At 47.1% G+C, this 9,767-nt stretch overlaps 1 protein-coding gene across 1 annotated transcript in view; it reads left to right on the forward strand.

The window, feature by feature from the left end:
• ELMOD3 (ELMO/CED-12 domain containing 3) overlaps positions 1 to 9,767 on the forward strand; it is a 46,144-nt gene that overhangs the window by 8,089 nt on the left and 28,288 nt on the right. The window contains 4 exon segments of the mRNA XM_011963961.1: positions 4,776 to 4,844; positions 5,829 to 5,920; positions 7,157 to 7,280; positions 7,519 to 7,641. Coding sequence (XP_011819351.1) covers positions 4,776 to 4,844; positions 5,829 to 5,920; positions 7,157 to 7,280; positions 7,519 to 7,641 — 408 coding nt within the window.

Genomic DNA, 9,767 nt, shown 5'->3' on the forward strand with positions numbered 1-9,767 from the left:
CCTCCCACAACACATGGGAATTATGGGACTTACAAGGTGAGATTTGGGTGGGGACACAGAGCCAAACCACATCACCATCTCTACTAAAAATATTTAAAAACTAGCCAGGTGTAGTGGTATGCACCTGTAATTCCAGCTACTCTGGAGGCTAAGGCACAAGAATTGCATGAACCCAGAAGATGGAGGTTGCAGTGAACCAAGATTGTACCACTGCACCCATACCTGGCCACTAGAAATATGAACTTTTAAAAAAATACTATTTTTTTTTTTAGAGACAGGGCCTTGCTCTGTCTCCCAGGCTGGAGTGCAGTAGTGCAATCATAGAACTTGTGGGTTCAAGCAGTCTTCCCACCTCAACCTCCTGAGTAACTGTGTATCACCAGGCCTAGCTAATTTTTTTTTTTTTTTTTTAAGAGACAGGTTCGCCGGGCGCAGTGGCTCACACCGGTAACCCTAGTACTTTGGGAGGCCGAGGCAGGCAAATCATGAGGTCAGGAGTTCAAGACCAGCCTGACCAACATGGTGAAACCCCGTCTCTACTAAAAATACAAAAATTAGCTGGGCGTGGTGGCACATGCCGGTAATCCCAGCTACTCAGCAGGCTGAGGCAGGAGAATCGCTTGAACCTGGGAGGCAGAGGTTGCAGTGAGCCGAGATCGTGCCACCGTACTCCAGCCCGGCAGCAAAGCAAGACTCCATCTCAAAAAAAAAAAGGGAAAAGAGACAGGTTCTTGCTGTGTTGCTCAGGCTGATCCTCACCTTAGCCTCCTGAGTATCTGAGAATGTAAATGGGAGCTTCTGTGCATAGCTAAAAAACATTCTAATACAGGAACATCATTTGGACATCTGTGAAGTTTCTTTTAAGGAAATTTTATCTTTATGGTGACAAACCCAGCATTAATATATTAATAATTTTTAGTTTAAATGCATATATATATATATATATATATTTACCCCCTCCCAGGGACAGGGTCTCGCTCTGTTGTCCAGGCTGAAGTGTAGTTATGTGATTATAGCTCACTCCAGCCTTGAACTCCTGGGCTCCAGCAAGGACTACAGGTGTGCATTACCATGCCTAGCTAATTTTTAAAAAATTTTATGTAGAGACGATCTCATTATGTTGCCCAGGCTGGTCTCAAACTCCTGGCTCAAATGATCCTCCCACTTTGGCCTCTCACAATGCTGGGATTACAGGCATGGTAGCATGTGCCTGTGTCTCTGGCTAACTAAAAAAAAAAGTAAAAAATAAATGTAGGCTGGGCATAGTGACCCCCACCTGTAATCCCAGCACTTTGGGTGGCTGAGGCGGGCGGATCACGAGGTCAGGAGTTCTCTACTAAAAATACAAAAATTAGCCAGGAGGATCGCTTGAACCCAGGAGGCGGAGGTTGCAGTGAACCAAGATCGCAGCACTGCACTCCAGCCTGGGCAACAGAGCGAGACTCCTTCTAAAAAAACAATAATAATATAATAATAAATAAAAATGTAAAAAAAGAATTAATAAGCTGACTCAATTGGCAGTGCTGTTGACTATATGAGTAAGTGGAAGAGAGCTGAAATAAAGGAGACAATTATAAAAAGGAAAAAAGATAACCAAATTAATGTGAGCTGTGTTAATTATCCTGAATATTTGTCCTTTGCCCCCATGTTCTTCTGTTGGCGGGGGAAGACAGTATTTATGTCACATGTAGGAAGCGTCTGCCTCGTTCCAAGAGAAAAGGAGAAGAAGCTCTTACGTGGTTTGGGCATTTGTGTTTTTAAGCACCAGCTTGCTATTGCTGGTGGAAACCTTGAACTTTTGTTGACTAACCTGTTTTGACCGCATATTCCCACCCTCTTGCCACTGTGGTTCCTGCTCCTGGCTCACAGACTTTGATCAAGCTGTGTGTTGGCAAGGGCGTATGGGGTTGGGGAGGGATTGGTTGAGTAGCTAGTACATGAGGCTCTGACAGGTGAAGAATTAATAAATCAATAAAGCTACATGAAGGTAAAAGGGTGAAGGATCCTGTTCAACTTCACAATTAGCATTGCGTCCTGCTGTTCTACTCATCCCCTAACCCCCCCTTTTTTTTTGAAACAGAGTCTCACTCTTGCCGCCCAGGTTGGAGTGCAATGGCGCAATCTTGGTTCACTGCAACCTCCGCCTCCCAGGTTCAAGTGATTCTCCTGCCTCAGCCTCCCAGTTAGCTGAGATTACAGGCACCCACCACCATACCCAGCTAATTTTTTTTTTTTTTTTTTTGTATTTTTAGTAGAGACGGGGTTTCACCATGTTGGCCAGGCTGGTCTCGAACTCCTGACCTCAGGTGATCCACCCACCTCAGCATCCCATAGTGCTAGGATTACAGGCATGAGCCACTGCATCCAGCCTTCTCCTCCCTTTGTGTTCGGCCACTTTGTCCCTCCTTTTTAGCTCTTATGCTGAAAGCAAGTTTTATTTTCTTGATCATCCAAGGTCGAATATTCTCTTCAAGCTGTCTTAGAAACTCCAAGGCTCAGTGTCTGCTACTCCGGAGTGGAGCGGGTGAGATGGAATTTCCTAGAGGTCCAGACATTTAGGACCCTGGACCCATCTCACCTGCTGCCTCTGGCTATTGCCGTGCTGGACCTGAGCCCACACCTGTGTTGATGATAGTGGCTTACCTTTGGGCCACATGCTGTCCTAGAAAGTAGAAGAATTACCCCATCCTCACAACAGCCCCATGAGGGGTTACAGATGATAAGTAACTTACTTGAAGACATACAGCTAGTAAGAGGCAGAGATGAAGCATTCACATGTAGTTTGGCTCTCAAGTGTACTTTCAGTAACTATCCTCTACTGCTTCCCAGCCGCTTTCTCTTTCTTATTATCTATTAGTGTCTGGTAGCATTTCATTTAATCTGCAGGTATATTCTCCCTACAATTTATTGCCATGTGATGTCCTCAGCCAAGATTGTGAGGCAGAGAGGAGCTGTCCTAACCTACTTTACCCCTGAGGTTGGAGAGGTCATATTTTTGGTATTAAACTAGAGCCTCTCTATCCTTCACTTTGTTGATGTCCTCGGTAGCAAACTGGAAAAGTCAGTGACAGAAGATGCCGCTAGCAGTTTGAGCCAGAGAGTGACAGCTCTGGTTTGGAGAAAAGGGCTGGGTGGTGGCTCTAGAAAGCCCATCCTTCTGCTTTTTTTCTCCCCCTTGTATTTTGCTTTCATTCATTCATTCATCAAACATTTGTTGAGCACCTATTATGTGTCAAGCTCTGTGCTAGGCTCTGGAAAACCTGGCCCCATGTAGCTCACCATGGAGCAGGAGAAACAATGACTACACTGTGATAAGCACGGGTTGTCAGGGTCTCACAGAGCAGTGACCCCTCATCCGGACCCATGAGGTCAAAGAAGGCATCCAGGAGAGGATGGTGTCAGAGCTAACTGAAGAATGAGAAGGAGCTGCACCAGCAGGGGTTGGAACTGATGGTGGCAGTGCCTGGAGTCTTGATTCCAGTAGAGGGAGAGCAGTCTGTGAAAAGGCACCGAGGGTGGGAGAGGGCAGAGCACATGGAGGAACTTCAGGTAGTTCTGGATGACCCTGGGGCAAAGCTAGAGAGGTAAGAAGAATCTACAAACGTTCCTCGAGTTAAGGTGAACTTCCATCCCAATAAACCCATTTGGAAGCAAAAAATGTAAGTCGAAAGTGCATTTAAGGCTGGTCCGAGTAGAATGATGTTTACAACGAATTGATCACAACCAGTTACAGATGTTTCTGTTCCTTCTCCACTCCCACTGCTTCACCTGACTAGCCTTTAAAAAAACAAAAAATTTAAAAACAAAAAGAAAAGAAAAGAAAAATGCATTTAATATCCTGATAAATCCATCTAAAAGTCAAAAAATTGTAAGTGGAACTGTCACGAGTTAGGAACCATCTGTAGATCGTGCAGTTATGTGGATACTGTGCTATAGAGTATGGGTTTTGTCTTAAGGACTATGGAGAATCTCTGAAGGGTTTTGAGCAGTGATGTCTGATCTTACTTTTCTTTTTTTTTTGAGGCGGAGTCTCGCTGTGTTGCCCAGGCTGGAGTGCAGTGCCACGATCTCTGCTCACTGCAAGCTCTGCCTCCCAGGTTCACGCATTCTCCTGCCTCAGCCTCTGGAGTAGCTGGGACTACAGACGCCCACCACCATGCCCGGCTTATTTTTTGTATTTTTAGTAGAGACAGGGTTTCACTGTGTTAGCCAGGATGGTCTTGATCTCCTGACCTTGTGATCCACCCACCTCGGCCTCCCAAAGTGCTAGAATTACAGGCGTGAGCCACCACGCCTGGCCTGATCTTACTTTTCAAAAGCTCACTCTAGCAAACCTGTGAGGAGAGGATCAGAGGGTGTTAAGACCCAAGGCAGCCGGATGTGGTAGTGCATGCCTGTAGTCCCAGGTGCTCAGGAGGCTGAGGCAAGAGGATTGCTTGAGTCCAGGAGTTCTGGGCTGTGGTGTGCTGTGCTGATCAGGTGGCCCCACTAAGTTCAGCATCAATATGGGGACCACCCAGGAGTGGGGGACCACCAGGTGGCCTAAGGAAGGGTGAACTGGCCCAGGTCAGAAATGGAGCAGTTCAAAAATCCTGTGCTGAAAATAGTGGGATCATGCCTGTGAATAGTCACTGTACTCCAGGCTGGGCAACACAGTGAGACCCCATCTCTTAAAAAAAAAATAGGCCGAAGGCAGGCAGACAAGGCTGGGGTCTGCAGTAGAGGCCCAGACATACCTAGATCTCAGAGGGTCTCCTTTTCTCCCACTATTGCAGTTGTGAGTACAGAGGTGGTCAGAGCCCAAGAAGAATGGGAAGCTGTGGACACCAGCCAGCCAGAGACAGGTAACTGTAGGAATGCTGCTATCTTCCCATAGCCTCTCTGCCAGCAAAGGCAACATTCACACATATGGCAAATGTTTCTGTGAGTCTGGGACTAGGAGACAGAATTCCTAAGAGTGCTCATTTTAACTATATAACATAGATTACAATATCTTTTTCAAATCTGAATATGATGACATCCTACCTATGGAGGAAACCAGAGTGAAGGCCATGGAGAAGGGGCTGCCATCCCTGTCCATCTTCCACCCAGCCGTGAGAGAAGACAGGATTGACCTTGGTTAGGGCAGCTTCTACAGAGTGGTGAGGTTGGGCAGGAGGATGGAGACAGGGCCTCTGTGTGAGGCTGCTCAGGTTGTTTACTGCACAAGGAAATCCCTGGGGATGGGAGCTGAAGCAATCTGCTGGAAGGCTCTGAAGGCTGAATCAAAGTTGTCTCCTGTTTCTTTCTAAGAGGTTTGGATGAAGCAGTAGAACTAGGACCTATATCTAGCCTGAGCCTCTATTGAGCTCCTGGGCCAGTGAATAGTATCAGCCATCACCTATATTGCTAACTGATCAGTTAATTCCCTATTGGGTATCACAGAGGTGTGTGGTTGGGGGTTCCTATATAGGGTGTAAGAAGGGAAAAGTGGAAATTAGGAAAGGCCCCTAAACAAACTGGTTGCATGCTCTTATGTGGGTACCCACCCCAGGCAGTGACTTGCCCCCTCACAGATGAGAGAGTTTAGGGATCACCTTGTGGGGCAGATCTGCCCCATACTCACTGCAGAGGTTGGCCTAGCACGACTGAATAGCCTAGTCCAAAAAGAGAGTAATCTTCGCAGATAATGCCAGCCTCTTGAAAGAAGATTGGTTGTAGCTGTAGGTGTCTGATGTTCAACTGAAAGTCAGTGCTTGGCTTGGAGGTGACAAGTTGGAGGACCTCAGTAAATGTTTGCTGACAGAATGACTCCTATAAATCCTGGCATGTCTTCCCTTTTGCCACAGGGAGCCAGGCTAACTCAGAGCAGCCTGGGCAGCTAATCTTCTTCGGTGAGGCCCTGTAGCACTTCCAGACTGTGGACCTTTCCTCCTTCAAGGTATGATGGTAGCAGGGTTTGGAGTCTCAAGCAAAATGCCTTTTCCCTAGGAGCCAACCTTTTGTCCCACCAGGATAGGGCACTGGGCAAGCAAATCTCCCCTAAGATCTTGGTGCCCAGGATCATGGGTGGCCTAGGACCCATGCTTCATTTGGGGCCTTGGTAGCTTTTGTGGGACTGTGCCCTTACAGCTCCTGTGGCCCTGTCATTCAGGGGCCTGTATAGCTGTTTCTCTACTCTTCCCTTTTAGGGATGGGGACATGTAGAATCAAGTACTAGGCAAGGCAAACTGTTGAGGGAGCTGAGTAATTCATGGCCAGTGGAGGAAAACCTTCCATTCCCTCAAGGAACCAGAAGCTATTTAGGAATTTAAGAAAGATATGTTAGAAAAAGAAGAAATATTTGGGGGAATAAATGCTAGGGGTGGGTTAGGTGCTGGGCATAGTGGCTCACACCTTTAATACCAGCACTTTTGGAGGAGTTTGAGGTGAGGGGGTCACTTGAGCCCAGGAGTTCAAACCTACAGTAAGCTATGATCACACCTGGGCAACAGAGTAGGACCCTGTCTCTGTGAAAAATAAAAAAAACTGGGGAGCTTTCTGGGACATATTGAGTAACAATACATTTAGATAAATGTGATTTCAGGTCTTCTACCTAAATCCTGGCTCAGGGGAGAGAGGCTGAAAAGATAGGAACCAAGTTGTTTTTAGGACCCAGAGAGCCAAAAGCTACCAAAATCAGAATGTTCTAAGGCTTGCAGTAGTGACCCTGGGCCATAAGAAGCCAACATGACCTCACTTGGGAAGTGCTGGTTGTGACCAAAAGATTCCAGCTGCCCCTCAGAGTCATCTAACTCCAGTGAGTCCCTACCTCCTGGGAAACCTGTCCTGGCATTTGTCTAACTGCCTGGGGGAGCTGGGCATGTGTAACCCCTGTGGGAGGTAGTGGAATAGCTAGTTCTGGAAAAGCCCAGAGGACTAAATGCAAATAATGGCTGATAATACCTACCTTTGGGGATGTCTCTTTCACCTTGCAAAAAATCTGGGAGCTGGAAGAGCCTGGCTCTAGAGACAACAGGTGCCTTGCAGCTTCTGCCTCCTTCCCCTGGCCCAAAGACCAGCCAGCTAGCTGGGGGAATTACTTTCTGCAAGCGCTGCCTCTGGTCTGAGCCTGATGGGAAATTGGTTAAGGGAGATGAAGCAGCACTCTGCCCATTGCCTGCAACTTCTTCCCCAGAAAAGAATCCAGCCAACTATTCGAAGGACTGGGCTTGCTGCCTTTCGACACTACCTCTTCGGGCCTCCAAAGCTCCACCAGGGCCTTCGGGAAGAAAGGGACTTGGTCCTGACCATTGCTCAATGTGAGTGCAATGTGAGCCCACAGGGCAGTTGCTGCATCTGTGGTGAGGCAAGACCCTGTGTGCTGACACTGTTGCTGAGGCTAAGCCAGGAATATTGCATGTACCATGGTTGGCGGGTGAGAGTGGGAGCTGAGAATTGGAAGTCTTGAGCACAGTCCAGATCTCACATTCTCTGAGAAGCACCCAGTTCTCCCATGAGGGGCAATGTGGCAGACAGTGTGGGTGTGTTTTGGGGCAGGTGGCCTGGATAGCCAAGACCCAGTGCATGGCCAAGTCCTCCAGACCATCTATAAGAAGCTGACCAGCTCCAAGTTTGACTGTGCCCTTCATGGAGACCACTGGGAGGACCTGGGCTTTCAGGGTAAGAGGAAAGAGTAGCTCATCTTCTTTTTCATGCCTCTGATTCCAGGACTAGAGTGAGAGGCCAGGTCGTTCTCATCCAGCACTATGAGGGGGAAGATCTCAGGGGAGTATTCTGGGAGGAGGGTGTAGCAAATGCAAAAGCCCTGAGGGGGCACCTGCTTTCTCTGAATGAAAAATAACCAGAGTAGGTCTGGTGTGGTGGGTCATTCCTGTAATCCCAGCACTTTGGGAGGCTGAGGTAAGTGGATCATGAGGTCAAGAGTTTGAGACTAGCCTGGCCAACATAGTGTAACCCATCTCTACTAAAATAGAAAATTTAGCTAGGCATGGTGGTGTGCACCTGTAATCCCAGCTACTCAGGAGGCTGAGGCAGGAGGATTGCTTGAACCTGGGAGGCGGAGGTTGCAGTGAGCTGAGATTGCACCATGGTACTCCAGCCTGGGTGACAGAGCAAGACTCTGTCTCGGAAAAAAATAAAAAATAAAAATTAGCCAGGCATGGTGGCACGTGCCTGTAATCTCAGCTACTCAGGAGGCTGAGGCAGGAAAATCACTTGAACCAGGGAGGCAGAGGTTGCAGTGAATGGAGATTGCACCACTGCACTCCAGCCTAGGTGACAGAGGGAGACTGTCTCAGAAAAGAAAAATGGCGAGAGTGTGGCTGAGGTGGAGACGAAAGTGACAGAAGAAAAGATCACTTGGTGGTCTTTTAGGCTGTTGTAAACATTTACTCTAAGTGATATGTAAAACCCTGGAGTGATGTGACTTAGAATCTGGCATTTTGGGGTTTTTTCCTCTCTAAAAAATATTTATGAAAATTTTATCATATATTATTTTACTTTCTGAGTGAAACAGAATCATTTCACCAGTTTTTAGGTTGTACTTTTTTTTTCAAAACCATATCAAATTGGCCGGGCATGGTGGCTCACGCCTGTAATCCCAGCACTTTGGGAGGCCAAGGCAGGTGGATCACCTGAGGTCAGGAGTTTAAGACCAGCCTGGCCAACATGACAAAACACCATTTCTACTAAAAATACAAAAATTAGCTGGGTGTGGTGGCATGTGCCTGTAGTCCCAGCTACTCAGGAGGCTGAGACAGAAGAATCGCTTGAACCCAGGAAAAAGAGGTTGCAGTGAGCCGGGATTGCACCACTGTACTCAGCCTGGGTGACAGAGCGAGACTCCATCTCAAAAAAAATAAAAATAAAAATAAACAAAACCATATCAAATTATATTTGTATAGAATAGGGAAATATCTTAATTTTGAAAGGAAACTTTAAGGCAGGGCACAGTGGCTCACTCCTGTAATCCCAGCACATTGGGAGGCCGAGGCAGGCAGATGACTTGAGGTCGAGTTCGAGACCAGCCTGGCCAACATGGTGAATCCCCATCTCTACTAAAAATACATAAATTAGCCGGGCATGGTGGCATGCACGTGTAATCCCAGCTGCTCAGGAGGCTGAGGCAGGAGAATCGCTTGAACCTGGGAGGTGGAGATTGAACCCAAGATCACACCACTGCACTCCAGCCTGGGTGACAGAACAAGACTCTGTCTCAAAAAAATTTTTTTAAATTTTAAAAAAAAGATAAAAGGAAACGTTATGTACTCCTAATTAACTGGTGGTCTGTTGGTGTGGCAACATGATTACGTCGCTATTCCCTCTCTCATCTATCATGTAATCGTCTTAAATGTATCCTCTCTATATGTAGAGAATCACACTAGCAATGTTAAGATTTTTGTTTCAATCAACAAACATAATTTTTTTGAGGAGGAGTTCTCATGAAGAACCAGAAAACCTGCTAGACAAATTATAAAAGAGCTGTGACACTGCAATAAACGTAATTTCTAAATCTCTGGAGAGAAAGGAAAATCTGGGCCAGGCACGGTGGCTCACGCCTGTAATCCCTGCACTTTGGGAGGCTGAGGTGGGAGGATCACGAGATCAGGAGTTCAAGACCACCCTGGCCAAAATAGTGAAACCCTGTCTCTACTAAAAATACAACAATTAGCTGGGCATGGTGGCACGTGCCTGTAGTCCCAGCTACTTGGGAGGCTGAGGCAGGAGAATCGCTTGAACCCAGGAGGTGGAGGTTGCAGTGAGCCGAGATCTCACCACTGCACTCC

Source organism: Colobus angolensis, unplaced genomic scaffold (assembly GCF_000951035.1).
Source record: "Colobus angolensis palliatus isolate OR3802 unplaced genomic scaffold, Cang.pa_1.0 Scaffold118, whole genome shotgun sequence".
In the NCBI taxonomy this organism is placed as follows: domain Eukaryota; kingdom Metazoa; phylum Chordata; class Mammalia; order Primates; family Cercopithecidae; genus Colobus; species Colobus angolensis.